Source organism: Geotrypetes seraphini, chromosome 1 (genome assembly GCF_902459505.1).
Source record: "Geotrypetes seraphini chromosome 1, aGeoSer1.1, whole genome shotgun sequence".
Classification (NCBI taxonomy): domain Eukaryota; kingdom Metazoa; phylum Chordata; class Amphibia; order Gymnophiona; family Dermophiidae; genus Geotrypetes; species Geotrypetes seraphini.
This window is the reverse complement of record NC_047084.1, coordinates 306,276,719-306,301,232: the sequence shown is the minus strand read 5'-3', so window position 1 is coordinate 306,301,232 and position 24,514 is coordinate 306,276,719. Positions and strand designations below refer to the sequence as shown.

The 24,514-nt window shown below is 41.8% G+C and overlaps 1 protein-coding gene across 7 annotated transcripts in view; it reads right to left on the bottom strand.

The window, feature by feature from the left end:
* The window catches only part of EGF (epidermal growth factor), a 163,300-nt gene that overhangs the window by 29,339 nt on the left and 109,447 nt on the right, over positions 1–24,514 (bottom strand). For 4 of the 7 annotated variants that reach the window (XM_033955436.1, XM_033955427.1, XM_033955418.1 and 1 more), the window contains exons 20-21: positions 15,156–15,267; positions 10,774–10,879 (exon numbers count right to left, since the gene is read on the bottom strand). In XM_033955436.1, coding sequence (XP_033811327.1) covers positions 10,774–10,879; positions 15,156–15,267 — 218 coding nt within the window. Of the gene's footprint in view, positions 1–8,226; positions 9,437–10,773; positions 10,880–15,155; positions 15,268–24,514 lie in introns of those variants that run through there. The other 3 variants (XM_033955408.1, XM_033955461.1, XM_033955445.1) reach the window with 1 other exon arrangement.

Below are 24,514 nucleotides of genomic sequence, written 5' to 3'. Positions count from 1 at the left end.
AAGTGGTAATTGACTCGCCAGTTTTCAGCCAATTAAAAAATAATAATAATTAAGCAATTTAAGAGTTTGGCACCAAACTCTTAGGATGCCTAGCAAGCGGAGACGCCATACGATGTCTATGTTAGAAAGTAGGCATGATTACGGGCAGAGACTAGGCATGGTTGGCTTAGGCATCATTAGGCATCTGACAGGCAAATTAGGTGAGTGAAAAGCTGACCTAATGGAGTGGCACCTGTGTCTAGGACACCTAGGGGTCCTTTTATTAAGGCGTGCTAACCAGTTTAGCGTGCGGTAAAGATTAGTGCACGCTATATGCAAAGGCATCCATTATATTCTACTAGTATTTTAGCCCGTTACATTAACGGATACTAGAGTAGATGTCTATTTTGGGGTTTTTTTTCCTTTGTCTCTTTCTCCCTGGCCCCCTGTCTATCTTTCTTTCTGTCTCTGTTTCCCTGGCCCCCGGTATTTCTCTGTTGTGCCATGTCTGCCTGTCTCTCAGTGGCCCCCTTCCTATGTCCATACTGTCCCATCCTATGTCCTTAGTGCCCTCAGTGCCTCCTATGTCCTTAGTACCCCAGTTCGTCCTTCCCATGTCCTTAGTACCCCTTTCTACGTTCTTAGTGCCCCCAGTGCCTCTTTCCCATGTCCTAAGTGCCTCCAGTGCCTCCATCCTGTGGCCATAGTACCCCCAGTGCCTCCTTCCCATGTCCTTAGTGCCCCCAGTGCCTTATTGGCCACCGTGAGAACAGTGATGGACCATTGGTCTGACCCAGTAAGGCTATTCTTGTGTTCTTAAGTAAAGCAATATGGGCTTTGAAACGTAACAATTCCCGAAACAACAGATGTCTCTTAGGTCCAAAATTAAACCATTGTGCATTTATCCATGGAAGCCTCAGCTAGACACTGAACCCATTAATTACAACTACCATGTAGCTGCAATAAGAAAGCCATCAGCCCCCCCAACACTCCCAATAGGTTCCTAGGTTAGAAGAAAGACCCCCTACCTCGCTAGTGCTGATCCCTGTGGTTATCTCACAGCTTACCCCCAAGTACTTCCCCCCTCCCACTCTTCGCCCACCCCCCTTCCATCTCTCCATCACAGGTAGACCCTCCTCCCCCCAGCATGCCCAGATTTCAGGAGAAAGGGCTCTCCACATGCTCAGGCCATATATACAATAATCATTCAAACAGTAACCCAAACACTTATCCAATCTAAGCAATCAAACAAACAGAGTATTACCCCCGGACCCGAAGCAGTCACAAAAGGCCCAACAACAGTCCAACTTTCCCGGTTTCTGATGGTCGCATCTTTCCCGGTATCCTATCCGATAAATCGGTTGCTTGATTGGGCTTTGCGCTTCCAGAGGGGGTTGAGCAGAGTACGGTTTTGGGTTTCAAAAAGGGATTGGACGAGTTCCTGAAGGGTAAGGGAATCCAGAGGTACAATTAGAGGGTTACTATACAAGACAAAATGCTCTTGAGTAATAGATCACTACAGGTCATTGACCTGGGGGGGCCGCCGCAGGAGCGGACTGCTGGGCATGATGGACCTATGGTCTGAATCGGCAGAGGCGATGCTTATGTGCTAATGTGCTTAGATCAGTACTTTGAAGTCATAGAAATAGGCAATTATATCTTGTGGCCAATTGCCACGGCTCCAGGTACGTTTGTCCAACCCGCCACCGAGCCTGCAGCCGCCGACAGCCACGGCGGCCGACATCCACCTTGGCGGGGAGGGAGAGAGAGAGCTTCGCGCGCATGCGCACTCCTACCTGCGGTGCCCTACAGATCACAGAAAACGGGCGCACGCAGGTGGGAGTGCACAGGCGCGGCTTAGGGTTTTATTATATTAGATGGGCCCCTTAGCATTTAGCGTGCCCTATTTTTTAGCATAGCCTTAATCAAAGGACCCCCTTGTGATGCCTAAGTCTGCTTACGTGACACTAGCCGTGATTCTATAAATGCGCCAATTTGTTTATTTACAACTGTGCTGAGTGGCGCCTACAATGTAGTCCCCCCTCAGCGCTGTCTTTAGAATCTGGCCCTAACTCTATAAACTTGCATGTACAAATTTGCCCTTAGCATGTGTGTGGCACACACATGTTATAGAATAATGTCAGTTGCACACATAACTTCATATAATTAGCTGCAAATCATTAGTGTTAATTGGAGCTAATTGGCACTTTTTAGCAGTTACTAGTCAGAATTCTTAAAAATGCATGCACAAAATCCACAGCATGCAACTGCAGGCTCTAATGTGAGCAGTCTGGGGGGTAGAGTTAGGGTGGAGGTGGCACATATGAGGTTAAGTGCTGATAGCTCTTAACTGCAGATAAACTGAACCACAATACAGTCCTCTCTTTGTCAAGCTTCATTTATCTGGTTAGGGGCTGAACATTGGCTTTAACTGGATATGCGCCAGCTGTCTGCACATACCTGGATATTCAATACCAGATGTGCCCAAAAACGTAACTGAAATGTGCCATGGGTATCGTAATAAGAGCTGCAATATAGCAGTAGCACAGTTGGATAGTTCAGACATTCAGTGGAACGCCGGTTTCACATTCAGATTCATCAGGAGCTTGAATTGCAAATAACACTGTTAGCACAAATCAACAAACCTGGCTGCTCACCTTGAACTTTCAAAATCACAAGTGTATTCAAAAGTCTATACAGAAATGACTCAAAATGGAGCAGTGTTTCGGCAGAAAAACCACCTGCCTCAGGAGTCAGAAACTTAGAGGGGCATTTTTGATAGGACGTCTAAGTCTGAGTTTGGACGTTTTGGGAAAGATGTCCAGAAATCCAATAGAAAAAATGTCCATTTTCTAAACAGCAAGATGTGTATCTTGTTGTTTTTTTTTAATGACCTATCTAAACATTTTGGCCCTTAGTATGTCTATCTGTTTTGGCCATTTTTGAATACAAAGATGTCCAAATGAAAAATGCACAAAAATAAGCTACTGGGACAACCAAGCAGCCCCCATTTTTAGCAAACTGGCCACACAAATATCTGAGCAGAGGGGCACTCTAGGGGGTACTGCAGTGAATATCACATTTAAAAGTCCCAGGAACAAGTCTCTATAACTGCCTATATTGTATGGTGAACCCTCCAAAACCCACCCCAAACTTACTGTACCCACCTGCCAAAATTCAGTCCTTAAGTGCCAATAACCCTTATGCCTACATGTGTCATCTTTATGTAGGTACAGCAGGTTTTGGGTGGGTTTTGGAGGGCTCATGATACAATATTAATAATAATAATAACTTTATTTTTGTATACCGCAGTACCACAAACAGTTTAGAGCGGTTTGCAATGCAAGAGACTGTACATATACAGTGAAGATACAATGTAAGGGAATGTACTATGCAGTTGAGAGCAGTTTACAATGCAGGGGACTGTACATATTCAGCATAGGTGTTTATACAGCGAAAATACAATGCAAATTTACAATGCAAGAGACTGTATATATACAGCAAAGATATTTATACAGTGAAAGTACAGTGCGAGAGACTTATAGAGCAAGATACAATGCAAGAGACTGAATAATGCGGTTGAAGCGGTTTACTATGCAAAGATAGTTGTACATATGTAATGAGGATACAGAGTGGTAAATGACAAGAAAATGCAACCAGTATCAATTACGGGAGGGTGCCGAGAGGGGAGGGGTAAGTAAGGAGGATGGGAGTATTGGATTGAGGGGGAGGAAAGGAGAGATCGGGGGGGGGATGAGAGGTGGTAGAGTTTGGTTAATTGGAGGGGAGGGGTTAGAGAAATATAAGTACGTTATAGTGACATGTGTACCCAGGACTTTTAAATGTGACATTCACTGCATTACACCCTAGAGTGCCCTTCTGTTCTGCTGTCTATGTGACCATCTGAAGCTGTAAATAGGCTGGAATATACTTTTTTTCACATCTTTGGGTAGTGGGAGGGGGGTCAGTGATCACTGGGGGAGTAAGGGGCGGGGGAGTCATGCCTTAATCTCTCCAGTGGTCAGTTTGGAAACCCTTTTGACCCTTATTTATTTTTTAAAACAGGTCTAGCTCCAAAAATCTAAATGTTGCCCTGGTCATTTTGTTAAAAGTTTGTTTATCCCTGCAGAACATCCAAGACCTAAGTCCGCCCTAAGCCTGCCCAAAACACAACTCTAACATACTCCCTTAATATTTAGATGCACTGGAGACAAAATAACCAGAACGACATCTGGAAAGTCAGTTTTGAAAATGCCCACTTGGATGTTTTAACTAGTAAGACGTCCAAGAGCCAGTTTATGCCTTCTTTTGGACGTCTATCTTTTTTTGAAAATGAGCCCCTTAGTGTCTGCATTATAACAAGACAAGTGCTGCTTGTTTAATGGCAAATGCTATAACAGTTGTTTCAGGGCTGCTTACCACAAACTCTCTGTGTAACAGTGATTCGCTGCTAGGGTGTGGTATCTTTGTAACTTTACAGGTTGCAAAACTACATATACAAGACACCGAGCTTACCGCAGCTTTGTAAGATAGCACCAAAGAATATTGGGGTGAATATTCAGTTAGCAGTGGTGCGGTTTTGTTGTTTGTTTTTTTTCTTTATGCCATGATAATCAGTTTTGGGCCTGTCTGGGCTCCAGCATTGAATATGTGCAGACAGACAGCACTTATTCAATTAAAGCCAATATTCAGCTCATAACTGGATAAATGAAATTTGGCAAAGATACGTCTGTATAGTGGTCCAATTTATCTGGTTACCTTTTGCAGTTATGAAGTTAAGTGCCGATATTCAGTTCTTAAGTGCCAATTTCACCCTGACTCTGCCCCCAGACCACACACATCGGAGCCTATTTTGGTTTAGGGTGTTAGAGGAGATATTCAGCATCCCCATCTGGTAAAGTGCCACCAAATATCACTGGATAGTCTTGCAGACGCAATTTTAATTTGACAGGGTTACAATAAGTGCTTGCAATATAAGTCTAAAAGTTTCTTCACTGCAGCTATAATCGAACCTTTCCCAGGACATCCTAGACATAACTTAAGACGCTTCTCAAACAAGTCTAGTTGAAAACGCCTAAATGCCAAAAGGGTACCTAAACTGACCAGATGAACACTGGAGGGATAAAGTAATTAGCCCCACACACTCCCCCAGTGGTCACTGACCCCCCCTCCCCCACCCCAAAATTTGAATGAAGTAGTACATACCTGACTCTAGAACAGCAGCACTTGGTATGGGAAAGCTTAGTAGAACATCACACAAGTGTCTTAAATAGTCAGGTGGGCAGGCTAGTGAACCATAGAGAGGAGAAGCCAGGCCCATAAGCCACTCTAACCACTGCATTTATGATGGAAAGTGTGAGCCCACCAAAACCCTACTATACCGCAGTATAAGTGCCACCTGCAGGAATAAGGGCTATTGGGATGGTGGACAAGTGGGTATAGTGGGTTGGGGAGGAGGGTTTGGAGGGCTCACCATACTTTATAAGGGGGTTTTGGTGAGATGTATTTCTGGTACTGTTTATGTGAAGTTCACAGCAGTGCCTTCTAATGCCCCCCATGTTCTGTTGGCATGTCTGTGTGGCCAGTCCCATTAGAAAGCTGGCCCCTCCCACATCCAAATGGGCTTCATTTGGGCGTTTTCAACTTGGACGGTATTGTGATTAAAAAATGAGGAGCAAAAAGTTAGATGTCCTGAGGTTGGACATTTAGGTGGCCAAGACATTCAACTAGATGATTTTCACAAAAAATATGGATATCCTGTGTTTTCAAAAATGGACCCTTCTGAAAGTCCAATATTGGATGTTTTGCGAGAAACATCCAAAGTCGGACTTAGACGTCCTAGCGAAAATGCCCCTCCAAGGCTCATGCAGTTTAAATATTCACCTATGTTCCAGTTACAAGTATGAAAGAATGAACGCGGAATGTTTGGGATATAGTAACGCATTCAAAATGGTATGGAACCCATTGATTGCATTTATTGAGTCACAATAACTGTCATGTACCTTTCCTTTTATTTGACTTCCTTACACATCCAGGGTAGGTGGAGGGGGGAGGGGAATGTATCATTGTTTGCTATACTTAATTATTTATATTATTGAAATTAAATATGTACTTCTATTAATTTTGGGGAGGAGGGGGGGGAGAAAATGATTGGTTTTTGAATTATTTGTGTATTTAAAGTGCGTTCTCTATAGTGTTTATGTTTAAATTCATTGTATGGCACTGTTAACATTTGAAAATTAATAAAAATTTATTATATATATATATATTCACCACTATGCTTTTTGCACTTTTCCCTTTGGGCTCAAATGTTTCTGCAGCTCCCATTTCCAGACACATGAGGATTGGTGATGATGACAGGGTGTGTTTAGGAGAGTCATGTGCAGACAGCATGGAGAATGTCCACCGGTAAATTCAATTTGCAATCTACTGTCAAAAATGTGACATTTCTTTACAGAGAACTTTTTAAGGCTGTTACAAATGAACTGTCTCAGTCTTTGGGGATTATACCCGTTTCAAGTCTTTAAAGAACACCTCGTACACCAGATGCTCACAAACCCTTTCTGTAATGCTGAATTTCTGGGTTTATACCGGTCAAGAATAATAGATCTCAAACTAGCCTTTTCTATTTATCTTCTTCGCTGAGAAAGCAGCTTTGCTATACAGCATAATCATCAGAGAAGTAAACCTGGTCTGAGATTCCTTCCATTTCTTACGAGTATAACCATTCAAACTACAGTACTCCCCCGATATTTGTGGGGGTTCCATTCCAGGAACCCCCACGAATGTTGAAAAACCACGAATACGGTTTTTAGCGGGGGGAGACAGGAGAGGGCAGCCGGAGAGCCGGCGAGTGAAGGAAATCACTCGCAGTATGCTCCGACTGCCTTTTCCTGCACTAAAGTCGGGCCTCACCAATCAGCAGCTGCGTGTCAAAGCAGCTCCTAATTGGTGAGGCCCGACGTTAGTAATGTAATGTAATGTAATTTATTTCTTATATACCGCTACATCCGTTAGGTTCTAAGCGGTTTACAGAAAATATACATTAAGATTAGAAATAAGAAAGGTACTTGGAAAATTCCCTTACTGTCCCGAAGGCTCACAATCTAACTAAAGTACCTGGAGGGTAATAGAGAAGTGAAAAGTAGAGTTAGAGGAAAAATAAAAATAAAATAAACATTTTAACAAGACAGCATTGATCTAAATACTTTGGAAGGTAGAAGAGAGGAGAGAAAGGAATAGAAGCAGAATGGGTCAGCGTCAGTGATGAAGTGGAGCAAGTAAGTTTAGGAGGAGCGATTGACGTATCCAGAAAGGGCTTCTTCTGGCCGACAGTCCCAGGATGCCTATGTCTCCTCCCCTGCGATGTTCTCCCATCCATGCATTCCCTCCCAGACACACTGCCCGTGCCCCAGCCGCTCCAAGGAGGCTGCCCCAGATGAGGTCCACGGTGAATGCAGGATTCTCTCCTCTGCGGGAAAGCCGCCCGGAACCGACAGTCGATCTTCTTAGCGGATTGCAGGGGGGGAAGAGTTCACACTCTTGGTAGGATCGGGTCTGAGTGCTCTCGGTGGTTGTGGCTGGTCTCATTGCTGCTTAGATGTAAAAGATGTTAGTGCAGGAAGAGGCGGTCGGCGCATACCGCGAGTGATTTCCTTCACTCGCCGGCGCTCTGGCTGTCCTCTCCTGCCCGGTCATTTGCAGTCGGAAAGTACCGCGAATGACTGGGACAGCGAATCGCTTCGTCAGCCGCAAACCTGAAGTCATAATGCCACTCTACAGAACCATGGTGAGACCTCATCTGGAATACTGTGTGCAATTCTGGAGGCCACATTACCGGAAAGATGTGCTTCGAGCTGAGTCGGTCCAGCGGATGGCCACTAGGATGGTCTCCGGACTCAAGGGTCTTTCATACGAAGAAAGACTGGGCAAATTGCAGCTCTATACTCTAGAGGAACGCAGGGAAAGGGGTGACATGATTGAGACATTTAAGTACGTCACAGGTCGAGGTGGAAAACGACATATTCTTTCCCAAGGGACCCTCGGTCACAAGGGGGCACCCACTCAAACTCAGAGGAGGGAAATTTAGTGGTGACACCAGGAAGTATTTCTTCACAGAAAAGGTGGTAGATCACTGGAACAAACTTCTGGTGCAGGTGATCAAGGCCACCAGCATGCTCAACTTTAAGAAAAAATGGGACATCCACATGGGATCCCTACGAGGGTCGAGTTAAGGAACTAGATCATTAGCACTCAGACTTAATGGGGTGGGTCAGAAGAGTGGGCAGACTTGATGGGCTGTAGCCCTTTTCTGCCGTCATCTTTCTATGTTTCTATCGCCGACCGCGAATGACTGGGGGAGCACTGTATAGTGATAACTTTTACTCTCCGGGACAGGACTCAGCCACCTATAATAGAAAATCCTGGCCTATGTTACAGATGCCTGTTTTAAGTTAGGCACCGCTAAGCGTGATTATGTAATGGGCGCCTAAGAGTGACTGACATGTGATAGGCACCTACTTTATAGGCACCTGTCTTTTAAGATGCCATTTACAGAATCCAGCCCTATATATGCATTGCATTGAGCTTCAGTTTCAGCCAAAAATGCACTGGCATATTCAGCCAAAACTGAAACCGAAATTCGGTAGGCCTCTAGCTCACTCCTCATTACAGTAAGCCCCTCCACCTGTCCTGTGCACAAAGCTGCAAAGTCTCCTGCTTTACTGGTGTGATTAGGGTTACCACAGGGCGTTTAATGGAAGTAAAACCCGGATGTCTCGATCCGTCCTCCTTTTTCTGGAGCCATATGGTAACCCTAGGTGTGATAAATATGGAAACAGTTATCCTTCTAGAAACACATTTCAGAAACAAATTCTCTGTTACTGGAGCAGTGTAAAAGATGCAGGGCCAGATTTAAGTTTCAAGGAAAGTAAAGTAAAAAAAAAAACCAAAATGTCACAGGTTCTTTGGGGATTTTCCTTGAAAGTGCTAAACATAAAAATCAGGCAAAGAAATCTCAGTATTTTTTTGTTTTCTCTTCTTCAGTTTTTATCCCCCTGTGGATTTTCTTCCCTTTCTGAATTCTGAAAATACAAGTAACTAAACCCTTGGGCAAAATGGCACAAACAAACTGGCTTGCAGGCTTATTTTGCCCTACCTTTGGCCATAACTGAAATCTGTCCCTTAATCTGAAGTTTATTTCATCGTACGTGCTGGGCATCTCAGAATCTTTAGTCCAGCTGCAGGAACTGACTAGCCATTCCTGGCAGCTGAGGCAGGTTACAGAGATGCTGCTGAGGCTGGCTTTCCTACTAGTCTTTTGAGCTCCTCTGGTGCTGAGGACTGTGTCTCTCCACTTCATGGGAATTCTGCGTTTTGCTACCAAACAGCTGATGTGAGCATCCCACTTCTGACAGTCTTCTTGCTCCTTCATCATATTTATGAGACTCAGCACACCCTGCAGAACAGGTACAATACCAGTTATTTAAAGCAAAGTGCACGACAATTCTTATGGCTTTCCCAAAGCAACACACAACAATGGAGTCGTGAGGATAAGATGTCAAGTACCGTATTTTTCGCTCTAAAAGACGCACCCACCTGTAGAGGAGGAAAACCCTGGAAAAAAATTCCCACCGCCCTGCCCTGTACCCCCTCTGGTGGTCTAGTGGTAGTCTGGGACAGGGTCTTATAGAGCGAAAAATACGTAGGCAGTGTAGGCACCCCCCCTGTAGGCAGCACAGGCACAAACCTCCCCCCCCCCCCCAAAGGCAGCTCAGGTACCCTTCATAGGCAGCACAGGCATCCCCCCCCCAGTACCTTTTATTAAATGCCCCTTTCGGTGCTGCTTCCCCTTTTGGTGCCATAAGACACACTTTTTCCATCCCCCAAAAAGGGATGGAAATAAGGTTGCGTCTTATGGAGTGAATAACCCCCTCCCCATAGGCAGCCCAGGCACCCCGTCGGTACCTTTTTTAAGTCTCCTTGTGGCACTCCCTGTCTCCCTCGCCAGAAGGCTCTGCTTCGGTTTGGGGCCGGGCAGAGCGGCACAGAAGGCAGGTGCGTGCTGTTCGCGTTCCTGCCTGGTCCGGCACCGCTCCCTGATTGGCTGCAGTCAGTGCTTGTGACTCGCAAGAACTGACTGAAGCCAATCGGGGAATGGCGCCGGACCAGGCAGGAACGCGAACAGCACGCGCCTGCCTTAAGCGCCGCTCTGCCCGGCCCTGAACCGAAGAAGAGCCATCGGCCCATCCAGTCTGCCCATCCGCAGTATCCATTATCTATTCCTCTCTCTAAGAGATCCCACATGCCTATCCCAAGCTTTCTTGAATTCAGACACAACCTCTTCCAGGAGACTGGGACCAATGTGATTTGAATAATAAAATGATCAAACAACAAAAGGTTAAAAAAAAATAATTTTAATTTCTATTTTGTGATATAATATGTCAGATTTGAAATCTATAACCTGCCAGAGCTGGTGTTAGACAGCAAGCGTAAGCTAGAACTTAACAGAGGGAGAAAAAGTATTTTTTGTTTATTTCGTTTGTGTACACCACAGCGCTGGCTTGGAATTGGAGAGGGCAAAGTTGGGGAGGGAGTGAAGAGGCTACAAAATAAGCCTGCCAGGACATTTGAAAAAAATGCAATAGGGCGGGAAAATCAAATTGTATCAAAAAATCGATTAAATAGGCCAAATCGAATTGAAAAATATTTCCTTGAATCAGGTAGCACTACTACCTAGACATATTGAAATTTCTGGTTAACTAGTTGTGAAAAGAGGAATAGACTCCTGCTTACCTGAATGAGAGGAGCAGAGGGATGAACATTGCTCCTCAGACTCACAGCCTATTAAATCCACAACTCGATGGATCTTCTGGTCGTCTTGTTCTTTCACAACGATGAACTACAAGAGAAAGGGAAAATAAAAGTCCAGAGAAAGTTACATGGACACAGAGAACCACATTCTTTAATAACTCTGTTGAAGGGGAATGTCAATGCAACACTATGTTCAGATCTTAGAGTTGGAAAAACAGTGGTTCAGTTCCTCTAATCATCTGGAGATCATATTCCTGAGTGCAAGTTCTTTTGGAAAGAGGTGGCATAACATTATTAATTACTTTGTAAAATGCTGTGCACAGTAAAGGTACTACATATACAGTACTTTCAGTACACAGGCCCAGAAATACTATAGGGTCTCTCCTTCACTGCAGGACACAGATTTAACTTTTACACAGAAACAATTTTATATTTAATAGAATGTTCTATTGATAAGTCAGTTTTATATTATGTTAAATATTTGGGGTTTGAGCAGTTTTAGGGGCAGATTAAGGGGCTCTTTTACTAAAGTGCAGAAGGGTTTTACACTTACTACATATTAACAGCCAAAATTAATGCATAAGTGCAAAGACTGTGCCCTGCATTTATTACACATAGGCACCAAGTCTGTGCTACACATAGGCACCAATTTTACTACACATAGGCACCAAGTCTGTGCCCTGCATTTACTACACATAGGTACCAAGGCCCTGATTCTATAAAGGCCAACTAAAGTTAGGCACTGATATTGGCACCTAACTTAATAGGCTTAATCAGTGCTGATACTGGCACTCAACATTTCATGAAGAGTTTTAATTGGATTTAATTGAAAGTCAGGCGCCTAACTCAAAAAAATATGATTCTGTAAAAAATAGGTGCCTAGCTCAAAGTGCCTACAATAAAAGTGGGTGTGGTTGGGGGAGGGGGGGAGATCGTGGGTGTGTTTTGATGTTAGGCACCTCTTCATGAATTCAGTGCCATTAGGCTCTGATATCGGCGCCTAACTTTAGGCGAAGAAAACCCTGTCATAAATTGGGGACGCCTAAATGTTAAAATGCTGAGTGCTGCCTAAGCATGTTTACGCAATGCTAAGCATGATTCTATAATGGGCGTCTAAGTTTTATAGATTCGGTGCCTATATTGGCAACTAACTTTAGGCAGACTTTATAGAATCAGGGTCCAACATTCCTTCATTCCTGATCCCCCCTGTTCCCTGATCTCTATACCCCCTAACTGATCCCCTTATCAGACCCCCCCAGTCTGATTCTCCCAATCCCTTATCAGTTTCCTCCTCCACTCTCCACTTCATCTGCTCCCTCCCACATACAAGTCCCTCCCTGAAACCAAGCCCTGGCCACATGTTCCAAAAGAAACCATGCCTTCACCCTCATCCTGGATTCCCCAGCATCCCCAGGACTTACTCAAAAGTGATCCCCGATGGTGTAGTGGGAGTAGTCCACCTGTGCTCCTGACCCATCTGGTTCCAAGTGTGTATGTGGTTTCGATGACTCCCTAGCAGTAATCTCACAGTACTACCATTAGGAGTCAACCTTCTGCTCTTATGATAATTTGTTTTTTTGTATTATTTTGCTAAGCTATTTTATTACTTGAATTTTTATGTCTGATGTGTTATTATTAGAATATTATTTTATTCATTAAGAATGTACTTTGCTTAGGGTAGTAATACAATGTACTGAGCAATAAGCTTTTTAATTAAATAAATAAATGAGGATATTTCTTGTTGACCAGGTCCTGGTATGTGTTCCATCACACCCAGTCATCACCGCGAGATGTACCATAAAACATCATGGCTAGAGGAACATAGGGGTAGCTTGATATATTGGTACAAAACTCTTTCCTCTCTGGACCTGCAAGCTCCATCCTCATTTGCACAAGTCTTAAACACTTTAAAATCATATGTTTTCAAGGTTTGTGTGGTTAAGGCTGAGCTTTTTGAATGGGGCAGGGACAGGACAGGGAAAGTGATTTCCTTCAGGGACGGGGAAATATTTGTCCCCATGTCATTCTCTAATTAAGAGCTTCAGCAGCATTTTGAGAAGAATTTGAGAACCAAGAAATTTGTGTAGACTGAAGCAGTGACATAAACCCCTGACGCAGTGATAAGCGAAACAGGGATTCCCTGTCAGGTTGAGGCTGAGGAAATGAATTCCAATGAATATCTGCCCTAATGATGATTGAAAAGCTAAACTAGGGGCTCCTTTTACGAAGGCGTGTTAGGGCCTTAATGCACAGAATAGTGCGCGCTAAAATGCCGTGCGTGCTAGCCGCTACCGCCTCCTCTTGAGCAGGCGGTAGTTTTTTGGCTAGCACGCGCGCACCTTCATAAAAGAAGCCCTAAGTGGATGAATGCAGCTAAGTTATCTTTCTTTCACTGTCTTTACAATTGTGTGAGGCTTTACTGTTTGAGTGAAAACAAGCCTCTATTCTCCGTGAGAGTTGTGGTTTCACTTCATAAGACATTTTCAAGACAATTTTGATAATAACAGATGAAGCAGAATATGGAAGTGTGTACACTTCTCCCTCGTCATTCGTGGGGGATACGGGCAGAGCCGGACTGTGAATGCCAAAAAACAGCGATTATCCGGATCTGCCCCACCCCCACCTCCCTGCCGCCTTCCCGGCCTTACCTGGTGGTCTAGAGGGCTTTCGGGGCAGGAGCGATCTTCCTACGCTCCTGCCCCGTGCAAATCGCCATCAGGAAATGGCTGTAGGGAGTTCCCAACGTAGTCTCGAGAGACTACGGGAATTCCCAACAGCCATTTCCTCATGGCGATCTGCACGGGGCAGGAGCGTAGGAAGATCGCTCCTGCCCCGAAAGCCCTCTAGACCACCAGGTAAGGCCAGGAAGGCGGCAGGGAGGAAAAAAAGATGGATTTTTTTACATTAAGACTGGTTTTTTAATTTTCCCCCTCCCCAGAAAAAATCATGATTATATGAAACCGCCGAGTGCAGGAACCGTGAATGGGGAGGGGGAAGTGTAGTTTTTTTTAACCTATGAAGCTGAACTGAGGGGTTTTCAACATACTTCTTTTTAAAGACATGTATGATCGTCCTTTTAAGGACGTAATAAAGTAGATTTTATGCTTTCTTAAGCCAAGCCCTTCTGGCTGATGTACCTGCTTCCCCCTCCCCTTTGTTATTTTTTTTCCTTCTCATTCTTTACTATCTAAATATTGTAGTTCCTCCCAGCTTCTTTTTGTATCAGTAAGTCATTGTTTGTCAGTTGTTATTTCTGTTGCTATATTGATAATTGTTTTTAATGTTTTGTTTTTAATTCTGTAAAACCGCTTTGACATTTGATAAGGCGGTATATCAAATTTTTAATAAACCTGAAACCTGAAACTTTATTTTTGGTTTTTATTGTTTTTTTATTTTAAATTTGGTCTTTAGGTGTGGAAGAGAGATAACACTGGGGTGGACTTGAATGTTTAAATTGGAGCATGTGGACATTTGTTTAATTTTGACTATAACATGCTCTTTCCTGCATATACAGTATATATATCTTGGTAATCTTAGATTCACCCATCCCCCTGAAGGCTCTGACAGTAGTGATCTGAATTTGATTGGTTGAGCAGCTTCTGCCTGCTGCCTGGCTCAACCAATCAAATTTAGAGCAGGCCCTGAGGGCCTTCAGGGGGTTGGGTGAATCCCCTGAAGGCCCTAACTACATGCCACTAGTAAATAAAGTGACTTGAGGAGAGAGGTTATGTGAGCATACCTTTCAGCGACACTGGTGGAATATAAGTCATGCTGCAGAATTTTGAATGGATTGAAGGGGCAAGTGATTAAAATAATGTACAGCACTGCATGCAATTGACAGTGCTATAGAAATGATAATCAGTAGTAGAAGTTGAAGTAATTGTCTCTTCCTCTTCCATTGGTAACTTGGGCTACCACCTGATCAGAAGCTTATTATTATATCTCCTTTAAAAGTGGGTATGGTTTGAAAGAAACCACTGATGGAGGCATTTTCTGCATCTTTCACAGATCTGTATAGGCAGTCTCCTATCATCTCCATGATGGGAAATCCTGTTTTGGGATCTACCCAGGAAGCATAGACCATCATACTGCAGAGTCTTAGATTTTTGGAAATTGGATCTACTGTATGCCCATCATTTTTCCTTTTCTATATTCACTCCACCCATGATGGTTTGCTAGGGATCTTTTCAAGTAAGAGGGTATTTACTTGGCTTTTAGCTTCAAAGACCTCATGGTAAGCCATCTTTGACCTTGGGATTTTTTAAGTGCCAGCTCACTAGGGAGGAGCAGAGTTCATGACCTGGTTATGACTCAGCTGGATCCCTAATGCTCTTTGGTCTCATCTGCTTCTCCCCACATCTTACCCCGGACATTCTGCTGCTGCTGGGTGTCCAGTTCTCAAAGGTAGCACCCCTGCTGTTGCTGCCTACAACTGGTGCAGTTAAGCACAAATTCTTCTTATTCAGCTTCTGCGCTCTGGAAAAGAAAAAACCCCAAAACCAAACAGAAAGAATATTATAGTTCTCTTTGCAAGTCATCCAGGAGACATACTGTTCTTTATTCATGCAGGGGTCGATATTCAAAGTGATCTATTTAACCGGCCAGAAACAGCTCCTGGCTGGTTAAACCACTTGTTCGGTTTAGCATCTAGCTCATGACTTTTCTAGCTGTAGTTCAAGGTGAGTTATACAGTATTTAGCTTCAGCAGGTATTTTCCTGTCCTTGGTAGGCTCAAAATCTGATTTGAGCCTGAGGCAATAGAGCAGTGGTCTCTAACCTTTTTCATGTAAAGGGCTGCAGAGTGAATACAAGAAAGCTCTGGAAGCCACCAAAATACTTCAAACTTATACATACTACTACTTTTGTAAAACCGCCTTGATCTGCTGGTTCAGACTGAGTATTAAACATTAAAAATTAATAGTAATATTGATTCTACAACACTTCAAGGATGTATTTTAAAAACTCACTTAATTTTGGATTTTCAACAGTAGAAAATTCCATAAATGGGAGACCTACGAACACACATAAGAGATTGTGTGTAGTTACTATCATAGGCAGCAGAACACTGTTTGGTTTGGGGGTCAAGGAGCTCTGCCCTAGCCACAGCGGAATCCTGCGGCACGGCCCGTCACCAGCTCCTGCCTCCACCCCTTACTCACCAGCTCTTGACTCCACCCCCTACCTCCTCCTGGCATTGTACTTTAAATTTTCGGGACAGGTGTCGTGCAGTGTCAACAAGCGGCCTGCTTATTGACATTACACGGCAGCTGCCCCAAAAATTTAAAGCGCAACGTCAGGAAATGGGTGAGAGGGGGTGGGAGGGGGGACACCAACCAGCGACAGGAAGAAGAATGAAGTGTTCCGGGGCAGGCTTGCTCATTGAAGCTGCACGATGGCTGCCCCAAATATTTAAAGTGCAATGCTAGGAAATTGGGGGGGGGACACCAACCGATGACCACCAATTTTTGGGGAGGCCATGGCACTTGTTCTGATGCCTATGGTTTTTTTTTTTGTTCAATCATCTTTATTGGTTTTTTAACAAATACAGCAATTGGACAGGAATGACCACAAAACTAGTCATTGAGTAAACAATGATACAATACGTCAGACACTGTCTCAAATAGAACAAAACAGTAGGAACATCCTACAAAAACTAGAACAGGGAAAAGAAAAAAAAAAGAGGTGGTTCTAGTCAGACGTGGTATAACGGATACTAGAAAATACAGCATCATATTGAGTACACTTAACAGGTTGAACATGCTATAGGCAATGATACATTAGGAGCAAAATAGCAAATAAGGGACAGCAATATGTGATCAAAGTCGCATAGAACAGGATCGCAGGGGACCACAGCAAAACATGTCAGATTAGGAAAGTTTCAGGAATGTAATTAGAGGCGCCCACATAGTTTCAAATCTGGACAAGAAGCCACGACGTTCAGCTGCTACCCTTTCATATTTAGCGAATAGGCAGACTGTATTCCACCATTCGTTATGAGAGATATTGGTAAAATCTTTCCAGTTAGCCAATATAATCCGAATTGCAACCAGTAACAGAAATTGTATTAATGGAACCTTATGATGAGAAAATGACAAATGTGAAGCAGTTAAACTGATAAATAAAAACGGGTATGACAGCTGTTCTTTAATGTCCAGTATGGAGCAAATTTGGGTCCAAACCTTGTGCCAGTAAGGCTGTAGTATAGGGCAATCGTATATAATATGTTTCAATGAGCTTGTAGACAGTTTACAAGACCAGCATATGTCTCCTGACCTATCCTTCTGTATTTTAGACAATTTATGAGGTGTCCAATAAGCACGATAGATTAAGAAGAAAAAGGTCTGATATAACGCCGCCGAGCTAGTAATTTTATATATTATAGACCACATGTGATTCCAATCCTCTTCCGTAAGAGAAAGCTGAAGATCTATCTGCCATTTATTTTGTGTGGAGTGTAGGGGCAACTTCTTGAAGGATTGAATTAGTTTGTACCAATTCGAGGCTTCTTTTTTCTTAAAGGCGAATATTTTACAAAACTTTAAAAGATCAGGTTCTTCCAATCCATCTAGTGCATTATGTATAATGTCATGAAATGCATGTTTGAGTTGCAACCATTGAAAGAAGGCCGAAGGTGGTAAACGGTAGCGAGAGCAGAGAATGTCATATGGTATCCAATTACTGCCATCGTACAGGTGTCCTAATTTCCAAATACCCAGTGATTTCCATTTCACCCAGTTCACAGTATTATGTTGGATCTTTACAGTGGGGTTATTCCAAATTGGAATATTTAAGGATTTGGTCCATTTATGTGGTAGAAGTTTATCAATATCCTGAACTGCTATTACTGAAGCCTCTAAGATATAATCCTGGTGATGGAGAAATCCAGCCGAAGACATGAAAGGTAGTAGATTTAAAGAGGTCCAACTATAACGGTTTGCATCCAATGCAATCCATGTGTTAGTCGAGATATCAGTAGCATCATGTAGTAGCCACCGAGAACATTGTCTAAGTAAGAAAGCATAATGATAGCCTAAAAAGTGCGGGAAATTAGTACCTCCATCCTTACGTGGTAGTTTCAATCTATTCAACGCTATTCTAGGTACTTTATTATGCCAAAGAAATTTGGTAAGGAGTTGGTTTACCCTTTTATAGAATGATTGAGGCAATAGAACGGGCAACATACTAAGTGAGTATAGTATCTTGGGTGCTAACACCATTTTGATGGACTCCATTCTACCCCACCAAGTTAGGTTTAAAGGACTCCATCGAGCAGTAAGAGTAGAAATCGTTTGAAGTATATCCTCCACTGCAAATTTTTTTGTTTCCTCTATCGTGGACCCGAAGTGCACTCCTAGATATTTCAGCTTCCCGCTGGACCACTGAAAATTATGTTCCCTGAGAGAATTCTGTAGAATATATTTATTCAGGGGCATTAATTCCATCTTGGATGTATTGAGTTTGTAACCCGAGTAGTGAGAGTACGAATTAATCAAATTCAGCAAGTGAGGTAATGAGATAGGATCTGTATAAATCAATACATCATCTGCGTAAGCAGATAGTTTCACTTCTGTGGGGTCGCATTTAACACCAGCTATGTCAGGTGATTGTCTGATGTAAAGAAGTAGGGGTTCTAATGCCAGATTGAATAATAACGGAGATAGCGGGCACCCTTGACGCGTTCCCCTAGTGGGGTGGAAAATTGTGGAAGTAATACCGTTTATTTTAATAGAGGTGGAGGGTTTAGTATACAGTATTCGGACCATGGAAATAAACCTTTCTGTGAATCCGAACCATATCATAGCCTGGAACAGAAATTGCCATTCAACTCTATCGAATGCCTTTTCTGCATCCAGAGCCAAGGCGAGATATGGGTGTGTCGAATTTTGGGCTATTTGAATAATAGATGTGAACATTCTAGTGTTATCACTTGCAAGTCTGCCTAACATGAAGCCATTTTGTTCCTCTCCAATTAATCGGTGTAGTACTTTTTGAATTCTATTTGCTAAAATTTTTGCATAAATTTTTGCGTCCACATTAATAAGTGATAGGGGTCTATAATTTTGAATTTTCATTCGATCTTTGCCTGACTTAGGGAGAACAATTATGGACGCTTCCGTAAACGTCCCTCTGACATCAGCGGTAAGATTATAGTAAGTAATAGCTGCAAAAGATGAGGTGCCAAAATATCTTGAAAAGTAGTATAAAACTCGACTGTATAGCCGTCAGGGCCTGGGGATTTTTTCTTAGCCATAGTGGACAATGAAGAAAATATTTCAGCAACAGTAATATCTTCTGCAAGAGAAATATTGTCTTCCTCGGTCAATTGAGGTCTTTGAGTCAGGGGGTTTAAGAATTTTGTAGGATTTTGATGTGTTAATTCAGTAGTATATAGAGAATCATAGAATGATTTGAAGCTCTGAATAATGTCCATTGGGTCAGTAATTTTATTCCCGTCCTCATCTAGGATAGCATAAATATGTGATTTTTCCTCACGTATTTTTAAATATTGAGCTAGAAGATGACCGCTCCTGTTGTTAGAGCTATGATATGTTGCGGATTGCATGAATAATGTATTTCCTGCTTGGGTACTCAGTAGCAGATTATATTTTAATCTATATTCCCTTAACTCAGTTAAAATTTGCATATTCTCAGGATTCTGTTGATGTGATATCTCTGACATTTTAATGTTGTGTTCAAGTTCTGTAAGAATTTGTTTGTTCAGTTTATTTTTCTTGGCCTGGTATGCAATTATATGACCTCTTATATAAGCCTTACAAGCATCCCATAACGTCACCCCATTAGTATGATCAGGGGAATTGAGTACGAAATATTCTTTCAGAGCAGCACCAATAGTAATGACGAACTGGGGGTCATCTAATAAAGTATTATTAAATCTCCAGGAATGCATAGTTTGACTGAACAGGAGCTGTTCTAAGTGAAGTTCTATAGCCGTATGATCCGAAATTGAAATCTCGTTAATCAATGCAGAAATTATATGATGTGATAACCTTTTACTTAAGAGAAAATAATCTAAACGGGAATATGAATTGTGAGGTGGTGAGTAGAAGGAAAATTGAGAATCCAAGCTATGTAACAGTCTCCAAGTATCTTGTAAATCCAACTTGGAAATCATATTATGTAAACTATACCACGACCTAGGGATCCGATATGGCACCGTAGATTTCCTATCAAGTGAGGGTTCCAATACTAGATTGAAATCCCCTGCTATGATATATGCATGAGAACTCTCAGCAAGTGCAGTGGAGGTAAGTCTGTCAAAAAAAAGGAGGTCATCAACATTGGGAGCATATATGTTAAAAATAGTAACCACATTACTCGTCAATTGGATTAACACCATGTTCCATCTGCCCTCAGTATCATTTTTATGAGCGATAACTTGCAACCCAGAGGTATTTCTTACTAGAATTGCAGTGCCGTTTTTTTTTTATTAAGAGCAGGTGAATAATAGACATAACTAGCCCAGGTAGTTCTTAATTTTAAGCTTTCATTTGCAGTCAGATGCGTTTCCTGAAAGAGAAGTATGTCGGGTGATTTTCGTGAGACATATGTAAGGACCTTTTTCCTCTTAATTGGATTATTGAATCCTTTCACATTTAAAGATAGTAATTTCAAGGACATGTTATTGAAAGAGAAATGAATTGTATGTTATTGCTATGGCCCCTGCGATCCCGTTCATCAACCTGTTGTAGAAATGACAAATACAAGAAAAAAGGAACCACGTCTGTACCACCATACCACAACTCTTCTGCTGAAACAAGCATCAGAGATATGGTAGGAATCTCTATGGGAAACGAGCAATTAAGGAGCAGCACAACTACCGCTCGGCTGCATCAGTAGTGTGAGAAACACAATCGTCCAATATAAGTAAGGAGAGATAAAACAACATCTCTAAACCCAATGGTTCTAAGTAGACTTAACACAAAGGAGATGATTAAGATACATAGGAATTCATTATACAAGGTCTAAGAGAAGACCAGAGCATATGAATAGGTGACATATGTGGATAGAGTATATAATGGAAAATGGTACCCTACCCAATATCCTCCATTATATTTGTAAGATTAGAATAGCACCATCCATATAATAGCAGAAATATCGATATGGAAGCTGGTAGAAGAATTTAAGTGGTACGCAGTGGAGATATGAACATACCATTATATGTGATGTAGTGAGAGAACTCAATTGACCCAGTATAATCTTAATCAGGCTAACTGTATACTGTATAGTGACAGTACATCAGTAATGAAAATGTACAAGAAACAACTACAAACATGTATCATGAACAATTGTGGTACGCTATGGATAGGTTGGGAAAAAAGGAAATAATGACGTCCTCTTGCATGGTAGCAGTAGAAATTACCAATAAGCAGTGAAGAGTCACAGAAAAACAATAAGACACGGCAATTAAAATATTATTTGAAAAACTCATCCAGGTAATACAAACTAAGATATCCAGCTATCTGAGATAGACACACCAGCTAATAAGGGAGACAGCTATTCAGTTAAAGAGCACCATGAACCATAATAATAGAGAGCATGGTTATAAATATTAATAAGAGCGAGCGACATTAGACATAGAAACCACCAGAAGTTATAATAGTGAGACAATAAATAAGTATATCCAGAAAATGAGAAATTAGAAAACCTGCTGTTAAGTGAGGGGACACGGAATAAGAAGAATAAACTAAAGACATCAACTTATTCCAGGGTACTAAGGTAATGATTAAACCAATACAAGCAACAAAATGGTGTACAGAAGAGACAAAGACAATAGATCACAACAACAGGAGGCATGATAATGAACTCCATATTAGACAGCATAAACTTAAGACAGCTGTCTAAGTGATATCAATTCAACATGAAAAAAAAAAAGAATCTACAAGTGACAACAAGTACATCCATATCAGTCGTTAAGAGAATAGGGTAGCTGTAGTGTGATATGTGATGAATGGGAAGAATAAACCAATGACATCTGCCCAATCAATTTTAACATGACGTTAGATATGTCAGTGTAATGTGGTTAAGTGCCGGGATGAAAGGAATACTGCTGTGTAGTGAAGAGACATGGAACAGGAAGAATAAACTAAAGACATCTTCTTGTTCCAATTAACCAGGTAATAAATAAACCAGTACCTGTAACATATAGGAATACGGTTAAGACAGAACATTAAGACATACCAACATGAGGTGTAGTGCTAATTCCCATATAGACAGCATAAACTTAAAACAGCAGTCTAAATACTAGCAGTTCTCTAAGAAAGGAATTACAAGTGAAAATTGATAAGCATTCAGCACTAGTCAATAAGGAAATATAATACCTGCAATGTGATGTGTAATGAATGGGAAGAATAAATTTATGACATCATCTCATCCATTTTTGCGTGATATCATATAAAACCATAGAATGTGATAAGGTATTAGGATGAAAAGGGAATCGTAATATGTATAAACAGGAGATAGATTCATGAGACATACCTAGATAACATAAACTTAGTACAGCCATCCAGATTTAAAAATAAAAATAAATAACTTGTAACATCAGATTGCAGAGGTAAAGTAAGACTAATAGAGAGCAGTATAAGAAAGGAAGCTAGACGAAATCATATAAAACAATAAGCCAGAACAGCAGGGAAAATATTCTCAGCCGGAACAGCATAAACTTATGACAGCCAACCAGTATGAGAACATACAACTTAGAATATGCTTATATATATTAGTGAAGTGACAAGGCAAACAGTATACCAGAACAACAGAAAATGTAGTGGTGGTGTCCATAGTAGATAGCATAAAATCAGTACATTCCTCCAGATGTATAGACACAGTGAGATATGGTCTATAAAACAAGCCCACAATACATCTATTTAAAATAAAGTGATATATCAGGTAGGACAACTACAAAATGACATGAGATAATAAGAGAAAGACTATAAGAAACAATATAATACATCTACAAAAGTACAGGAATGGTAAAACAGAGATGACAATATTAGAGGGCAAGCAGACAACCATAACATGCAGAAGCAGGGGCCCGTTACATGTGGAAGAAAGATACGAACAAATACTATAGAAACAAAGAGATTGATTTCAGGGATTGACCATTAGTGAGAGGTGAACGTTGGATAATCAGTCTCTCTAACAAGTAAATGGGAAAGATGAGTACGTACAAAACAACGACAAAGAGAAAGCAACGGGAATACAGACACCATGATATTTAGAAAAACAGGCTATAGAATTGTAGAGAAGCCACACGCTATGAGCGCGCACCAAATTAAATAGCAGGCACTATAAAATAACAGAATAGAGTCTAAGGCTAGAGAAATTGCAGTACTTATAAGAGTCCAAGTTCGTAGCAATAAAAATTAGAAATTAGCAAAAAAAAAAACCAAAAAAAAACCTCATCCGTGCGAAGTGCGGGAAGCCATGGGTCGTAATGGCCGGAAATTATGGTCGTAAAATAATGTTCGCCATAAAGCACATCAGGATCATGCGGCACGAAAATTTCACGCCACTTGCCTCATGTAGGAAGCGAGGAAGATGACAAAGCGCCATATTGAATCCATGCGCAGGTAATGCCAGCAATTGTAAATAAACATAATAGTATCCCAGCGTATAGAGTAATCTCAAACGAAACAGGAATGTCAAACCGTTGAAAACATTGAGAGTATATAACAAATTAGGCAAAAGTCATCCAGATTGAGTTGAGAACAGGAGGGCACTACAGTGAACCGTAGTATCCACCAGACAAAAAGCAGGTCAGAAATGTGGAATAACATGTGTAGCTGTTGTCACCAGTCACACTTCATCGATGTTAGATGGGTTCAATTCTTCTATATACTCAGCCAGCGCCGCAGGATCTGTGAAATCTTTAGTAGCATTATTAAGAGATACCCTCATTCGAGCAGGATACATCATTCCATATTTAGCGTTAAGTTCTTTCAGCTTAGGTCTATAAGCCAACATCTGTTTCCTCAGCTGGGCCGTTGTTTTGCTCAAGTCCGGAACAAATAATATATTATATCCATCCAATTTTAATGGTGACTTCGCTTTTGCTCTGGACATTATTTCCGGAATTTGGCTGAAACGAAGCAAGCGAAGTACAACCGGTCTGGGATACCGGGCATTGGTTAACATATGTGAAGGGACCCTGTGAGCCCTGTCAGTCTCTAAGGGCTTGTCAAACCGGTAATCTAAAATTTTAGGTATGAAAGTTTCTAAATATTTAATCATATCAGTAGATTCAGTACCTTCCGGAATGCCCAAAATTCTTAAGTTATTGCAACGGGAGCGCAGGTTCGCCTCCTCCAGCTCCCTTTCTAAAATGGGGATTTTTTTGACTTGAAGCTGCAGATCTTTTATGGTCGTCTGTTGTGCAGATTGCTTGTCTTCAACAGCTTGTAATCGTTGCTGGAATTGTGTGACATCTTCCCTCATGTCTGCTAGTTCCGATTTTATTTCTGTGACATTGATCCCCACATCAGCAAGCATGGATCTGAGTGCCTTGAGTTCAGCCATGATGTTCTGTGGGCTATCCTCCGGTTTAGATTCATCCGATGGTTTTTTAGGGGAAGGTGGGTCAGGCTTGTGTCTTTTGCCGACTTTAGGGGTTGCCATATCTTTAAGGAGCGTAGCAGTGCTATTTTTCTCTTGAGAAGTGAAGTTAAAGAGGACGATTATATCGATTTGGTAGAAATGCAGCCGGAGC